We start from the raw sequence: 17380 nt of genomic DNA on the forward strand, positions 1-17380 counted from the left end.
AGTAAGCAGAATACACATACTACCCTAAAGAACTTACAGATGCTGTTTGCTGTTGTGTAGCTGCAGCAGCAAATCTTGCCACATGATTTATAATTGGAGAAAAATTTGTTGGCCCATATAACTTCACTTGAGGAAGACAAGCCCGATACGCATCAACAATGCCTTGGATTCCTAGAGAACACAAATAGATCAATATTATTTTTTTCATATTAGAATCAGGATATTTTGAAGCACTCCATTTTCCTAAAACACTGTATATATCAGTTATTTAAAGTGATGATGCAAAGATTTAAAACTAACCATGATGAAAAAAAAGAATTATTCAAGAGCAATGGAGGCCTTCAGCTTGACCAATGCTTAATGCACATGCTTAACATGCTTGGCTTTATGTGAATAGAAACACTGTACACTCAAGTGTGTGTAACTAATTACAACAGCTCCCTTTGCCTGGCAGCTTGTGGTAGTTACTAGTGTGATCAGAGAGGCCACGTTGAACAGGCACTAGCAACATCATACTCAAACCAGACAACTCCACACCAGCAGTGAAGTAGAATGAAGTGGCTTGACAACATGAGAGAACCGCTCCCAGCTTATCTGTACTGTGCCCTAGCTCTTTAAAACACTTCTTTCACAAATCATTACAGAAAAGAGACCAAATGCTATTTCTATTAACTAAGAAAACAGTTATAAAACTGTTTCCTGCTACATGACTAAACTCATTATTTAATTAGAACACCACGCTTCACAGTTCACTTTTCAAGTGTGTTTATCCCTTCACCTTCAACATTTTATTCTCTAGGTCTTTCTCAGACTTACCATTACAGAATGGGTTTGATGGGTTAAAATTTAATGGGAACTCATGTGACACCTGTCAATACACAAAAGACATAGTCAGGACTGTATATACAATCTCCTCCTGAAGTAAGTGCTTTTAGTTGTCTCATCCCATTACCTGAAAGGAAGGAGGAATTTGTGCACCAAATCCAAAGGCTGGAAACATCTTATCTCTAAAAAAGTAATTTTAAAGAAAATGAAGTGTGTTCCTTTAAAAGCTGTCACAGTTCAGTAAGTTAGCTAATCAGTGCTGCTTTTGATCATTAAAAATGCTGTTTATTAAGCATTAAGAGGCAAAATTAAATGGAAGTTCCCCCCTGTAACTGTTTCTAGGACCAAAACCAATCTTTACCACCAAATTGGCAAGAATGCAAGCATTTATTTAAAGTAATGCTGCTCTTTACATCACAGATGAAAAGCCTTGCTTGTCTGCTGTAAACACAAGCTTCTGCTTCTGATTATGCGATTGTGCAGTGATTATGAAGTCTTTTTTAGCTCTACATTTCAGCTCAGAAGTTTCATTCCAATATATCTGCTGGCATCTTCAACAGCAGTTTAAGAAACTACCACAAAAATCTATACACACCTAAAAAATTATTTAAATAAAAATCTAAAACTTACATATCATAATCCTGAATGACCATTCCTACAGACCAAATGGCTGTTAGGTATTCATTAACTCCATTAGGGCTGAGGTAATGCAGAGAGTCTGGAGAGCGAGGGTCCCCATTGGACCCTGTAAAATCTATCCCCACCTGTCAAATGCAACATGTATATCAAATTGCTGTTAGAGGTAAATTATGTTTCTTATCTCTGGCAAAGCCAAAGTGAAAATCATGAAAGAGTTGTAAATAGTAGTTACCAGGACATCTACAAATCTAACAGGCACAATACATAGATGCAGGTTTCTTGGAATATTAACAGTCTTAAAACAATGCCACTGCAAAACCAGCAGAAGGCTCTGCATCTCTCAGAAGGGCTGAAATGACTTTTACCTGTCAGGTTTTCACTGTGTTTTTACTTTCAGTTACCATTCACAGCAGCTCTTCAATAGCTGTTAAATTAATTTCATCCTGTATCTTGCCATACACATATTTTGTCTCAGAAGTACGACTAGCCAGACATCACAGAAGCCTAGAGATAGTTCGTTCTCTGACCTCAATGGCAAAGGGCCTTGAAAACCACCATTAAGGGCAAAAGTGAAATCCTTGGTCAGAGAAAGGGTGGGAGGGGCCAGGGCCGGGGGGAAGCGCTTATGAAAAGGAAGCTTGAAGTAAATCAGAGAACTGTAAATTTCCCCTTGGTCTCCATCCACACAACAAATGTAACTACAGGTTCAGAACTTTGTTCCCTGAGTAAGGAAAATAATTTTTTCTAAACAGACTAGATGGGCTCTAGAAAAATGGCTTCCCCCTCCATGCTACAGAACAACAACAGCAAAAATAAAACCCTAATAATCAAATTAAGAGCATGGCCAATCAATTATATGCTTCAGTTTGTTCCAAAACTCAAAAGCTACTTTATATAAATGATTTAACTTACTGTGAAATTCAGCTGACACCCACCCATGATGTAATCAAGGAATGTGCATTCTACTATGATCTAAAAATAGAAGTTAAAGATAGAAATTGACTTTTTTTTTTTTTTAATGGGAGCAAAACAATAAGTATTATCGCAGCAACTTTTAAGGTTCCGGATTTGTTATCTTCACCCACGCAAAGCACTACTTTTACTCTATAGATATCCCACCCACCCACTGCAGTGAGGATATTTATAGCATATGCCATCACACACTCAGTGCATGAGGATCAGGCCTTTTACAAAATTACAGACAGACAACAAAGAAGCTCCAAAAGCACTATCATTTATAAAACAACATATTACGACAGACTTACCAGATTCTAATTCACCATAAAACAGTGACTTGGGGAATGCAGTGGTTCAGGAATGGCCTTACAAATTGGTAAGCGACCTTTGCCATATAGATGGCATCTTCAAGAGAAAGTGAGGAGACAGGGTAGGACAGACACATGATTCAGCTGTCAATCTGTCTCCTTATATGAATCAGAGCTCTTAAATATTTACTGTGTCTGGAACTTTCAGACATTTTAAAGTTGAGGGTGAAGGCATAGTAGATGAGAACTGTTATGCCTGAACACTTAAAAACAGAGTTATACCAGAATATATTACTGACCTCACAGTGCTTAACACTCACAATGCCAGAGTTTTTATAGTTTTTTTTCTTCTGTCTTTTCTTTTCGTTGATACATTCAAATTCAACCTGCATGAATGCAAACAAATCCAACAAAAGCACTATAAATATCATTTATGCAGCAAATTTAAAAATTCATTATTCTAGGACTGATACTTTGGGCTTGTATTAAAAATGCAGTTTATTTCACTATCCGGCAACATTAAACCCAGCCTGCTCAAAATCAGCAAAAAACCCCCATTTTCAAGACAGAAATCCTCTCTTACCAAAAACTTACAAATACATTTGTTTAGACAACTGTACTTCAACCAGACAAAGAAATTCTGTACCATTTTCCCTCTGAGGATTCTGTTAACAACTTTCTTTTTGGTAAAGACACAGTGATTCAGGCAAAGTATCACTGTTTCCAGCAGCTGTGGCAGTAACGTATGAGATAAGAGGGATATGTTTAAGCTTTCCAAACTCAGTTGTTGAAGCTTCAGCAACTAAACCAATAACTTAACCTCTGAGTGCAATCAACAGCTAGCCAGGTTAAGCAGCTCCTGCCATCATACAGTCATGATGGCACAATGCAGCGTGTCTGACGCATAAATAGTCTGAGGAGGTATTCCAGACATGTCTTCCGGCTCAGTACCAGAAATAGGTTCCGCTGCTTTGGTTTAAGTTAATTAAGTTTTAAGAAGTGATCTTGCAATTAATCTCAAGTGAAAAAATGCACTAACAAGGTCAGCACCTGAGAAGTCTACATGCCTCTTTTTTACCTTCTTTTTTTGGACATTTCACCCCCAGCATCACTTCTATTTGACTTACTTTTGTACTATGTCAATTGGCGAGGTACTCACTAATAACAGCCATGAGATACATAGCATTTACAATCTTTCAACTACATTTTATAATCCTCCAACCAGAGCTCACTAACAGAATGCTTAGGGGGAAGATACACCTTAAGTGATGGGGGGGCGGGGGGGCCGGGGGGGGGGTGGGGGGGGGTGGAAATCAGCAATTCTCCAGAGAACGAAAAGCCACCCATTCATTCCCTTCAGACATACAAGATCAGCTTTTTCAGCAGCTGAGGATACAGTCACACCCATGCTCACCTCAAGTAAACTTCAAAGAAGTTGTGCCAAATCTCCCACAGGTATAGTTGATGTCAGAATCATGGGAGTAACTAAAGATCATGCTTGGAATATATAAAGTCAAATTCTAATGTGCACTAGAAATATTTTACAGACATTTTCAAATTAATCAGATCACAGAGGATCAGAGGTTAGTTCCTTTTAGAAGTAGGAGAAACCTGGAGCACATTAGTTGTGTTGTCTCTTATCTTCGCTTCATCTTACTGACACAGCAGAAAGTTACTTAGAGTAGGTATAGCCACAGTTCTCATGAAAATAACTTTCTTAAAGCATTTCCAAAACCAGCACAGGCAGATTATAACTTAAAATACCTTTTCCTTAAATTCAAAAGAGACCGCACCTATTATGCTACTAGGGGCACAATGAAAACAGACATTTGTATTCTCAAAGAGCCTTTACCCAACACACTTCACACTGCATGGGAACGCACTATCACAGTTCTTACAAAAAATATGTGCTTGAAAATGTGAACATAAAAACCTGCTAGGTTTGTTTAATTTACGACACTGCTACGTAACAAAAGTGCAATGTTTTTTTATTAAAAAAAAAATAATTAAGAAAACCATCTTGTTAGAAGATTCATAAAGTCTTCATTAAAAAAAAGCAGAAAAAATGATTTTACGAAACCCTTCTGCTCCCTGATTATTTTTTTTTGCACAGTTTAATTACAGTAATAAGAAGGATCACTGTCAGCATCGAAAGCTGAACTGATACCATCCGGCCCCTGAAAATCTAGAAAAAATGAGAAAAACACCTAAGAGCTCCAACTAGGCAGCATATGAATTATATAGGTAGGATATGAGTCCAAAATTCCTTACAAACAATACAAAACCTTAACAGGCATTAAACTAAACCATGCATAATTCAAAATTAATTCAGAAACAGGTATCTGAAAGAAAAGCATGGCAAGGCACAAAGCAGCAATCAAAAAAACAGTACAGACAAGGTTGACTCTTCGCATTAAACAGCTCTGAAGAATTCAGTACAAATGCAACACTCAAGATGTTAGAAAAGTACAAGCAGGCACTCTTGTATATATCCCCCATTATTATTAATGCAGGAGCAGTTCTGCAGGTTTTACAGAATTAAAGGAAAAGATGGTAAAATATTTTGATAACATACATGTCCATAAAACAAAGACTTACGTTAACGTGGCTATGCCACTTTCTGAATGTAAACCTTGCCTATTAAAAGGTTTGCAAATTGTTACAGTTCGTAAGAACATAAAGGGTAATTTCACTTTAAATAAGAGCCACCTAACGTAACACATTCAGTTGCATTCTTCTGCAGTACCATAAATGTTGAATTTTTTTCATATTCACTGAAGTATGCATGACAGTTGGTAAGTGCCATACTTGAAATAAAGGACTAAGTAAAACCTGAAAAAAATACTACAAGCTTTGGCCTTTTAACTGCAGTAAAATTTGTACTGCATTCTGTCCTTTGACACTCTAAATTTTTTTATTTCTGTTTTTTTATGATTAGTGAAATTCATTTGTGCTGACAGTTGGGTATTTAGATATGTAATATTAAAAATTGTAACCAAGATACTAATCCTAGGGAAGTGGATGCATAATGTAAATGCTGAGCCAGCCTCAACTACAGTAGCATTGTTAAGGTGTAGCCTAACACAACTTCAATACCTGCAAGTCAAGTGGTGTAAGCTTTGCTCCAAAATGAGTAAAACAGCTTATCAAAAACACACAGGCAGCTTAGACTATGTAAGACTTACAGGTGAGGACCGAGATGCTTCCTTCAGTTTTGACATAGTAGTTTGAAAACTTCCTATGAGATCGTGAGACCCATCACTATCATAGTCATAGCACTCAACCTAAAATGAAGCATTGTTCAGTGTTAGTAACAGAAATGGCCCTACAAAAGCAATAAACGCTGCAATGGCATTTCTAGTTCAGCCAAAACTGACACCCAAAATATTCCTAGATGTCTTATAACATGGAGTTTTTCTCAGGTTGCAGTCTTAGAATTGCATAGAGTTACATCTAAAAATTACAGACTGATAGGGTAAAAGCCAATATACCCAGTTTCAGATCAGATCTTCCACTGAAGTGAAGAAGAGACAACAATACTAAGCAGTGTCACGTCCCGCATGAGCGAGTAACATCAATTATACTGAACCATGTTTGGGGAGTGAGGGGGTGTCAGAAAGAGTAGGAAAACAATGTATGTTTTTTTACTGTCATGATGGATTAAGAGACTTAATTTTTCAGAGGTATTAAGGAAATTTAACTATCTCTGACCATCCAGCTAAAAATTTAATAAATAGTTATTCAGGGATCACAAGAGTTTTAATACTTTTATATTACTTTACAAATCTTCAAGATAAGCTTAGAATTTACAAGTATATGAAGGTTCAGCCCTAAATCTAGATACAAGATTTTTTTTTTTTTTTTTTAAGAGCAGCAAATTTAAATAGTCACTATGATCCACACTTCATGGATCTGAATGTCAACTAAAAATCCCTCTTTTCCTGTATTCAATGTTTAATGCTAAGTTTTATTATTCAATCAACTCATCTTTTAACACCCTAACCCACCAAAGAAGGCAGAACAAGTGAAAAACAGACTTTTTTTCTCTTTGAGAACCTCTCATTTTGAGTCAGCATAATTTTACCACTGTTACTTTAACCTTGTATGTCCTCAATTTTTGTTTTTTAAAAGCTCAATTTATGAACGTGACCCAACTGCCTTTCTATATATTATCTATAATAGCATATGCTAATTCTATCCACTTCTGGTATTTTATTTCAGTTTAGCAACACAGACATGCTAGCTAACTTAATCAAATCAAAATAATTTAACAATAGTAATGATAAATAATAAATCAAGAGTCAAAGAAGGAATTCCCCATTATTTGGAATCAAAACATAAACTTCAGGAAAAACTTTTCTGAATATATATGGGTTAAACTGAACAGCTATTTTCGTGTCTGTCTTTCCAGACTGAAAAAATTGTACACTATATTCAAGAAACAATTTAGTTGATTACTGGGCCACTTCATTTAGGAATAACAAAGTAAAACAAACAACTTCAAGATACACTTGAGCATCTGAGAGGAATTAACTTTCTGAAAACAAACAGTAATGTTGTAGTACAAAATAAGATGCGTAGATTGCAAGTTCTATGCTGTGCAGAACATGCCTCTATGTTGTGACTTGCACTACTCCTACAACATTTTGAATGCACTAATAAATAAATAAAATGCATGCACATGCACTCAATAGCAACTTAAAACTCATACAAGCAGCCACAGAACCAACAGACTAAAGTTCATGGCAGATACTATGTAAATTCTTTTGAATGCCATAAATCAAGCCAATCAAATACTCAGCCAAGTGCCTCAGTACCTGAAATTTAAAACTGAAGACATTTCCTGAGCCAACAGTTATGATACCTGTTCACAGTTAGCACAGTTATTTCTTTCTCCTTTCAAAGGGATCAAAGTTTGTCTTGCTTGGTATATGGGACCCATCTAAGCCAATTTTCAATACTTACTCCAGGCAAGATAAAAATACTTCTTTTGTTCCATGTATGCTCTCATGGACACACAGTACCACTAGGGAACTATGTGATAGAATTGCATATACATTTTCCCCAGCAGAACTAGGCATGCTTGCTCCAGATGAAAGGCTCACATTTTCAAGACAGAAAAACTTCACTGACTGCAAATACACTCACATGGAATATAGCAATAAGTCCAAAAGATAAAGAATCAACTTGGTTTGTGCATTGCTGGGGATACACAAACTAAGCCATTAAATAGGTGAAAAGCCACTCATTATGGAAAAGTTGGTGGGTTTACTTACTATCATAAATAGCCCATTACGTATGCAACTGTGCGCATATAAAAGTGTTAAGAGTATTGTTTAATCCTTCAACAACATTACAATATAATTCTGTCTGCATTTTAACGTTTGAAGTGATAGCTCCCAGATTTCTAAGACAAGACATAATCCTACTGTCTGTCTGCAAGTCCGTAACAACTCCAAGTAAGATCTACTTCTGCTGGAAATAAACCTACACTTCTGAGGTAAGATTCCAAAGAACAGACTATTAAAATGATGACAGAGCTGAGAATGACTCCACCTCAACAGATATATTTTAATCAATGGTCTATAGTTTTAGTATGGCTGTTTACTGAAAAAGAGAAATATATTTTCAGTATATGGAGATGTAAGAGCTGTTACAGCTATTTTGGGGAAAAGGGAAGCAGAAAGGAATGAGAAGGAAAAAACACAGAAGCAGTAAGGGAAGCAGGTTCTGGGCTTGTAAAGTTGTTCATTAGTCTGCTCTGTAATTATGTATTTAAATCTATACAGGTGCTTGTAACACCCAGATCCCTATGGCTCTTAAGGTTTTTCCAGGACTGCCTCAAGTCATATGACTAATACCTGTCACATGCAGATCATGCTCTCATTTTTCCTTCCCAGAGGAAGAACAGCAAGTAAACTGGTTGGTTGGTTTGGTTTTTTTCAAATGCTAAAATGTCAGGCTCCTAACATGTTCATAATAACTTATAAATGGCATTTTGATTGGTTGTTTAGCTTCAATTCCACCCCCAAAGGGAATTCCTGAAGAAAAACATTCAGAAGTTAAACATAACTTATTCAAGATAAGATTTGAAGATACAAAGAGTTAAAGACCAGTCCTGGTAGAACTATCATTTCACAGGTTTGGCTGACTTTCCGACAGAAAGCTCAGTTTTATCTGAGCAGAAAAAGTTGCTACATCTGGTATCCACAAGAGACATCTGGTTCACAACTTATCTCAGCTAGTATATTAAGTGTAACTAATTGTATCAGGTAGTATATTACAAATTTCTTTAGTGTTACTGTTGCACCAGTACCAAAGTATTAACAAATCCATAACATAGAACAAAGCATATTCTAGCCTTTATCATGCATCTTTCACTATACAGTATCTTAATACCACCAATATTGGCTGATGCAACACTAAAACTGTACAATATAAATATGAAACTGAATTGGACATTTCAAAGGTACTTCCATTCAACTGGTTTTCCAGACTTTCAAAGACCAACTTTTACCACATGATGCATCACTAATGTGAAATATATTTTTTTCCCTGAAACATGCATATATCTGTGACTTTCAAGTAAGAATAAGAAACCTAATACTTTCAATTCAATTTGAAACAAAAAGAGGCAACAGAATAACACAACTTCCATCTATTACATATTCTAATTTTTTCAATGCAGTAATTAATACGCACATTTCATATACATTACCTTGATTGACTTATCCATGTCACTGTAACACAGAGAATTGAGAGAGATTTTAAAGGGCCTCCAAACAGGATTCAGGTTGTTTTTAATAACCTGTTAAAAAAAAAAAAAAAAAAAAAAAAAAGCTAGAATAGTATTGTTCACAAGAGTGGAAAATAGTCATCATAATGGCTAATACCTTCATGCCATGAATGTTGTAAGCAAAACCAGTTGACTAATGTTGCTGTCAATCACTTCCTGTGATCAAAATCCTAACTTACAGCATATAAACAAACTAAACATTCTTAACATGCAATATAATTCTCCAAAACAGATGGTATCTTTCAACTCCGTATTTTTCTAGACTGCACTGTGATCTACTATATCATTCAGCTACTACACTGCAAAAAATTAATCTTTACATAAACATTGACTTTTTTTTTAATAAGCACACACATATATACATACACAAAAACATATATAACAGCGTGACTTACCAAAAAACCATGGAAAAAGATTACATTGGAATTTCTGAATACATCAATACTCTGGAGATTACAATTCACTCCAGCTTATATTTATTCTGAAATGCCACTTATAGAAATACTCCCTCAAGAAATTCATGGTATGGTTAAGCAGAAACAGTGCATGAGTATAAAAGGTCTCCCGGGCTGAATGCTAAATAAGTGATATTTAAGAATAATACTGAAGGATCTTCAGAATTTGTCAACAGGAAAGTATCTGTAATACACCCAATACACCAAATAATGATATTATAAAGTACAGGAAACTACACACAACAAGCAATACTTAATAATACCTAATAATAGTAATACTTATACTTCCAGCACTGTAGGACTGCAGTGAAAGAAATCTCTCTTTTGAAAATGAAAACAGTAAATAAAAGTTAGTAACATAAAAATGTTTTTAAAATCTGTAACATAAAGAACTAATCCTCCAGCCAGTTCTAGGCTGGAACAGTGAATTCTGGATTCATTACTGAAATTGAAGATGACTGAAATCCTCATGGAAAAGACACATTTTATGCAGAAGAACCACCTCATGAGAGAAACTATTTTTATAAATCTGACACAAAAAGGATTTATACTTCTTCAACATCCATGCTTCAAAATTAACACAGTCACCACTTCAAATGCACACAGCAGTACCTCAGTTGTGACTAGGGCCTGAGCTTCCACTACAGTGAGACATTTTGAACCTACTCCTACCCTGTCACTTGTTGTCACGGGACCCCTGCACCTCCTCCTGGGTGGAAGGCTGCTGCTGAAGCATGTCTTCTCTCACTCAGCATAATCCTTGACTTGCCCTTGCTATGCAAACATTTGGTATGATTATGTTTATTAGTAAACAGTACAGCTAGGTGACACTGACAAAAGAACAGCAGTCATAGGAATGCCCAAGCTCTACCCTCAGAGTAGCACCAAGACAAATGTCCCTGTATGAGTATACAGTACCTTTTAAAAAACATTTGTTTTCTTCTAGATTGCAGAAAGTTTAAACAAAAAAAAAATAAAGGTATTTTCCTTTAAAATAGGATGGCACACATCAGAATCAGAGTAAGGTAGACTTCCCGTTCTATGAGAAAAATCAGTGGAAGAGCAGAGGTGGTTTCTAACTGGTCTGCATGTCAACTGCCGGATCATTCTCTTCTTTTTGTAAGGCACTGTACCTCTAGTGCTGTGACACACTGGAAATCACATAATGTTAATCTCTAGGTTGTTGACTGAAAATATCCTACCTCTGTTCTGTGAACCATCACCCAATTTCCATCTCCAGTCTGCTTGTGGAATTCCAGATAAGGATCTGACTTTCCAAAAAAGTCCTGTATTTAAAGAACATGTAATTATCCCAGAACAGCCTGTGGCATGAATGCCACTAAATGCTAGTTAAAACATGCTTAGCTTGACAAAAAGTAAACTAAATATTCAGGGAACAAAAGCTTTGTATGAAAAAGCTTTAGTCTGATTATATTACCACCTGTGAAAGAGGAAAGAAAACAGGGCATGTCCATCAATTTAGGATAAAAGTTCTGTAATTTCCACACAGTAAATACCTGACAGTTCAAGCAAAAGAATACTTATACAAATAAGTACTGCGATGGATAGTTAGGAAACTAAGGATTTCATCCAGTTCAGAAAAGTATCATTAAATTGACTGGGAAAAAAGATAACATTTTTTCCATTATTAATTTTTTTTTATTTTCTTTCTAAAAGTCTTTCTAAATACAGTAATTTTAGCCCACTCCAAAATATTTAACGTAACAGATTTATACACTCCAAGTACACTCTTCACCATTTACTTCAGAGAGCTAACAGGTAATCATTTATACAGCTATTCAAACCAATGGATATACCAAAACTCCCTTATCTTTATGATTAAATGTAAAGATTTACATTTAAATGGAAGCATGACGTTCACAGACTATCCCTGCAATGCACTTGTCTTATTTAGAAATACGTTACAATTCATTTCAAAACAGTCAATGAAGTTACTCTGAAGCAAATCTTTCTTCAATTTCTTTTTTTGGTATAAGAAAAATCTTAATGGATTTCATTATTTCAGCAAAAAGTAGGAATGAATGTTTTAATGTTTCCTGTTTTGACAAGATTCTGATTTTATTACTGTATCAAAAGGAACTGCAATCACACAGATACCTTATTGTCCAGTTTCCTTGCTTCTACTTCCAATACAACCACCCTGTTATCCTTCACTTCTTCTGCTGTAATCTAGATAGGCAAACAAAATACTTATTTTGTATTCAGGAACTACATTGTTTTCTCATATTCTCAATGCTCCTATGACAGGTCAATAAAAAAAAAAAATAATGTTTGCTCACAAATGAAGCATTAAAAAATGGGGCGGGGGGACGGAAGAACAATTTGATTTGACATTGGAATTCACTAGATGATGACACTGACAAAGATACTGCCCAAACAGTAGCACATCGGATGCCCTAATTCTTTTGATGGATGCAATGAGACTTACAGATGCAGAAAGTGGGCTGCTCTCCATTTGGATAACAAAGAAATATTAGTGGAGGGAAAAAAAAAATGCTTTAACATACTTTTTACAGCACCGTACATTAGACTCACTGTGTTCAAGCCACTAACTAACTAACTAAAAAAAAAAAAAAAAAAAAAAAAGCCACAAAAACATTTAAGGATAAATGCTAAGGAGATTTATTGTCTTACCGTAATACTTCCTCTTCCAGCAGGTCTGCCATTTTTAAGCACTAATGGTTTTGTTAGAGTCCTGCTAGAAACTACCTGCCAAGACAAAATTTGAGTATCAAGCATTATTAGCACAATTTCATAGATTTTCAAAGGAATGAAACAAGATGGTGGAGTATTTTCATTTTAGGAATGTTTCCTTTATCATGAAGATGACAACATTACATTTACTTCCCATGATGTCCTATGAATAAATAGGTAATACTTGATACACTTCAAAATTTTAAAATACATATGCAGATGAACACATGCAGAGTTTCAGGAGCCATATGAAATAAAATGTCTTCTAGTAACATGATATACATACCTGGGCAAATGTAATAACTTAAGTTCCAATCTCAAATTCTTCCTAAGTTTTTCATACATACCATTCAAACACATGCAAGCCATGTCTCATAACAGCTTCAGCAAACAGATTTATAAACACAGTATTTTGTGTGACAAACAAACATCAGTCTCCCCTGCCGTGTTTCCAGTTGATTTTGCTTTATCCTCTTCAGGCAATGCTTTATCAGAAGGGTGTCTACTCATTCTACAGGTCCTTCTTTACTTTAAGAATGAATGATTAATTTTACATTGTTACTGAATTTCATTTCACAATGCCTCCATCTTCATAATGCACTTAAAATAAAAATACTTTAGACACAGGGGAGGAAAAAACCCAAGAAGACTCTCCTGAGAAGTGCCTTCAAAGGATCTACTAGAAATAACAAGTTGAAAAGAAGCTGCCCCATTATGATAGCACCAATAGCAGAATTTGACAGGGAAATGTGAGTGACATCAACAGTTAGCACAACCAGAATCACTGCTGGCCTTGAGCGGAAAGCAAATTATAAGGTTGACATGGCGCTTGTGAACACTCTATGTTGCTAAACACCAATTCTCTTTCTATGGAGCATAAAAATAATAATTTGAGTCTTAAGAGTAAATAAATAGCAATTATTACTTTGTGCTCATTGACCGTCCACTTACTTTCAGACAGCAGTTTGGACAGTCACCATCCTAGAGTACATTTCAGGGCATCATCTCAAGACCTTTTGCAAATAAAGAGACTTGAAAACACAAATGAAGGGAATCCTATTCAGCTTAGGAGTACCCCAACTACACAAGAACATAGTGATAAATTTAAGGTAAAAGTGGTTAATGATTTGCAGTAACTTACATTTTCTTAATTCTAAGGAAAATCATCTGCATACTTACTTGTCCCAGTGTACACTCAAATTCTCCTAAGAAGTCATCATCATTCAGATCAAAGGTTTTGTTATCAATGTCATATATTCCAAACTTAAGTTTCTGAACAAGCTCAAAATAGTAATCAATTAGGAATTTCTTGGCAAACTTTGGGTTCAAGGAATTCTTAACTCTTTCTGTGCGATCAACCTGCAATTAGAAAGATATCACTTTATCCAGTATTTCACCAACCAAACAAGCACTCCAATCACATAACATATTATTAGAAACTTTCAAAAGTTCTTCTTACTATAAAGTATAAAGCTGTATCTTCCTACAAACCTTCCATCAAATATAATTATCCACATTATATTACAAAACCCACTGCTGTAAGTCAGAGATATTTGAGGACCTGTTTTTCTTTGCTCCCTGTAAGGACTATCTATTCCTGCATACGGAAGACTAACATAAGAATGTTAAATAAGAATGTTGATACTGTCAAATCCAGAATGAGACCCTAGTTTTGGAGTACTGTACTTATAAAAGCACATTTAAGCACTTAGAAGGCTTCTTCTGTTGGTCCACACATGGCTGGGGGAACAGTGCTAAAAATCAAACAGGTGTAAATATTTATTAGAAAACAATTATTAGTGTGCTGTCTGTATAACTATTATAGACATAATCTAATGAAAAGTACTCAGAGGTGCTGGTATATAATTAAAATATTTTAACAAAATCATACACTCCAGCATTTTAGAAGGTCCAACAAGTTAGACTGTGTTTTTAGCAGATTCATGAGAAGCATCACACTGTACCTCATACCACTGCTGACCACTCGTGTTCTGGAGAAGCACACACAGCGGGTCTGACTTGGAACCAACATCTTTATCCAAGAGATTGGTGCAGGCAATAGTCAGCTCCACCTTTGTCACACACTGTGCCGCCATTTGTTAAGCTAGAAAGCAAACAATGGGATTGTCACAATGCATTGATTCTCTGACTGATCATTAGAGTTATTAGCTTGTCAGGAGTGAGATTTGAGGCTCCAAATGCAAATTTTAAGATTTATGATGTACCAACATTACAGTATTACTGTCATACTCTTGGCTTTGCCACATATGTATAAAACTTCATTTCAAAATCTGCACATAAGAAACAAGATCAGGTTTCTCAGAATGCTTGAGGAACCAAATGGAAAACGCCACAAAGAAAGTACAGTGGTTTGAACTGCTGACAATAAAACTTCGCAAGCTTTAAATTACATCCTGAAGTCATGAACATGGCAGGATTGGACAAGGAGTTTAGGTGGGTAATGGCATAGGTGATCTTGCTTTAGTAAATCTTCAAAAACAACTACAGTTTTTCATAATAGGGATAAACAACTTTGAAGTCAAGTAACAACTGAGTATTAGGAGCAATTCTTCTTTCTGGAGGTTCGTTTAAAAAAAAGAACAACCGAAAGCTTTCTTACATTTCCTCTTAAGTATCTCAGTCATTCTCCACTGGAACTGAGAAGACCAGCAGATATTACAAACCTACAAAAACAACTTCATTATAAGTTATGAATCCCACACCGGGATAACGTGCATTTGCAAGCCTTATTAGGTCTGAGCAGCAGATGTTTTCTACATAAAAAAATCTCTATAATTATACTCAGGAATACAGTTGATCATTTCCAACACCTCTTTGGGAGATGAGTCTCTACAGTACAATTGCCCTTGACTCAGAGACTAAAACTTCCAAATCTTTCCACAAGCAGCCTATCCTGGAAGTTCCCAAGCCTCTGTAGCTTCAGGTTCTCCTTCTCTACAGCAAGTCCACAGTCTAGACACAGTATCTCTGTGGATTAACTTACCTTGAAAGTGCATGACACACTAAACAGAATAAGGAAGCAAAGGCATCTGCTTCTATCCAGCCAGCTCACTTGCATCCTACACATTCATGTTCAAGTATACTGTAACTATACTTAACCCAACCCATCTCTCTTCCTCTCACTGCATTCTTACAACTTTTGGTGAAAAGGAACTTTTTTTAGAGGCAAAAAAGGAAAGGAACATGATAAAAAGGAACAATAAACTGGAAACAGGAGAAAGAAAACACTGTGGTCTGAGGGAATTTTCCTGAGGCTTCTTGTATTCCACTAGGGCACACTTCACATGTTACCTCTCCTGTCTCTGTTTTGCTATCTTAGAGATGGACCTTTTGGAGACTGAAGTAAATATAAATTATCTGTAAAGGAACCACTCAAACATCCATGCACATACATTATTTTTAAGCAGCATGTCAGATTCATGGAAATCCTCCTGCACCTCCCAAACACCTAAATGTGATTCCATCTTTGAGTATCTTCTGCTTCCATGACTTTACCAAGCTTCAGTCATTATCCTTGAGGGGGGGAAACAGTGAAGCTCTAAGTATTTAAATTGTTTTTAAGCCAATGGTTTTTAGGTTTAGAAAGCATACCCCTAAAAAGCAGTCTGTCCCTTTTTTCTTGGTTCTCTTTTTGTGCTGGTATTTTCCATTCCCTGTTGCTTTCCTGGCTGCCAGACAGAGCTCATTAACAGTCAGTGGCTTTGCCCATAGAATCCAGTGCAGACCAGTGCATGACTCCTTAATGGCTGTTTCCAGAAAAACAGCTTTCTGCTGACAAAATGATGGTCTAATGCCCACTGCTGCAACAGCAAGTAAAAAGGGTTTTCAAGAAATTCAACAGAATTCAAACTTGAATTGAGACATATTTCTCAAAACAGTCAAAATTTTCTCGCTCTAACTTCCTTGAAACTCATTATTATTATTATTATTATGAGTCCCCAAAAGGACTTGTAGCCACATTTCTTTTGTTAAAGTAACGTTTCCAAAATCACTGGTAAATGGATACCATCCAGTCAACCTAAAAATCTGGTCAGCTTTTTCTACTTGGCATGTACATTTGTGTGTGTGTGCGCGCGCACGCGCATGTGTCCCAATTCTCTTCCATCACAAGTACTTTCTCACATGAATACGTCAGTTCTGTTACTTCCTCTCCCCCTTCACGTCCCTGAGTGTCCCACTATGCATCTAATGTGGGAAAAGAGCAGATTTAGCAAAAGAGGTGCTGTGCAAAAAGCATCCTTTAACACACAGGGAAAGGAAGGATTAAAAAACTTGCTTCCCTTCCCTGCAATGCAAATGCTCTTGTTTGAGATGTAATAATTGCATCCATATTAGATAAAAGACAACTTACAACAAGAAAATGCATTTATCCAAGTGGAGGATACTCAACTTGAAACCCGGATACAAAAGCAAAACCTCCCAAATCCTGAGATGGTCCTTTAATCCCTTCCATTTCCAGTTTTGCAAATTCCAAGATGAAAAATAATGCAAGGCATTTTCCTCAGAGGTTTTGAGAATATCATGAATCAATATATGTATAATGGGTTGAAGAGGTCTGTAATACTAATGCGTTTCAAGAATTAATATTGCTATTTTACTTGAAAGAAAGACAACTTGACTATCCGTAACACCACAAAACTGATACGTTTTACAGTAAATAGTTG

The 17380-nt window shown here is 35.9% G+C and overlaps 1 protein-coding gene across 12 annotated transcripts in view; it reads right to left on the minus strand.

Annotated features, from left to right (window-relative positions):
* Positions 1-17380, minus strand: part of CPNE3 (copine 3) — a 31518-nt gene that overhangs the window by 6860 nt on the left and 7278 nt on the right. For 8 of the 12 annotated variants that reach the window (XM_030011069.2, XM_030011064.1, XM_041123156.1 and 5 more), the window contains 13 exons: positions 14660-14799; positions 13875-14054; positions 12636-12710; positions 12099-12170; positions 11183-11266; positions 9448-9537; positions 5915-6013; positions 3029-3115; positions 2377-2436; positions 1456-1589; positions 953-1007; positions 817-868; positions 38-171 (listed from right to left, as the gene is read on the minus strand). In XM_030011069.2, the coding sequence (XP_029866929.1) occupies positions 38-171; positions 817-868; positions 953-1007; positions 1456-1589; positions 2377-2436; positions 3029-3115; positions 5915-6013; positions 9448-9537; positions 11183-11266; positions 12099-12170; positions 12636-12710; positions 13875-14054; positions 14660-14791 (1254 nt within the window). In that variant the 5' untranslated portion in view covers positions 14792-14799. Of the gene's footprint in view, positions 1-37; positions 172-816; positions 869-952; positions 1008-1455; positions 1590-2376; positions 2437-3028; positions 3116-5914; positions 6014-7694; positions 8565-8590; positions 8687-9447; positions 9538-11182; positions 11267-12098; positions 12171-12635; positions 12711-13874; positions 14055-14659; positions 14800-17380 lie in introns of those variants that run through there. The other 4 variants (XM_030011072.1, XM_030011073.1, XM_041123158.1 and 1 more) reach the window with 4 other exon arrangements.

The sequence above is a fragment of the Aquila chrysaetos genome, chromosome 4, assembly GCF_900496995.4.
Source record: "Aquila chrysaetos chrysaetos chromosome 4, bAquChr1.4, whole genome shotgun sequence".
Lineage (NCBI taxonomy): Eukaryota > Metazoa > Chordata > Aves > Accipitriformes > Accipitridae > Aquila > Aquila chrysaetos.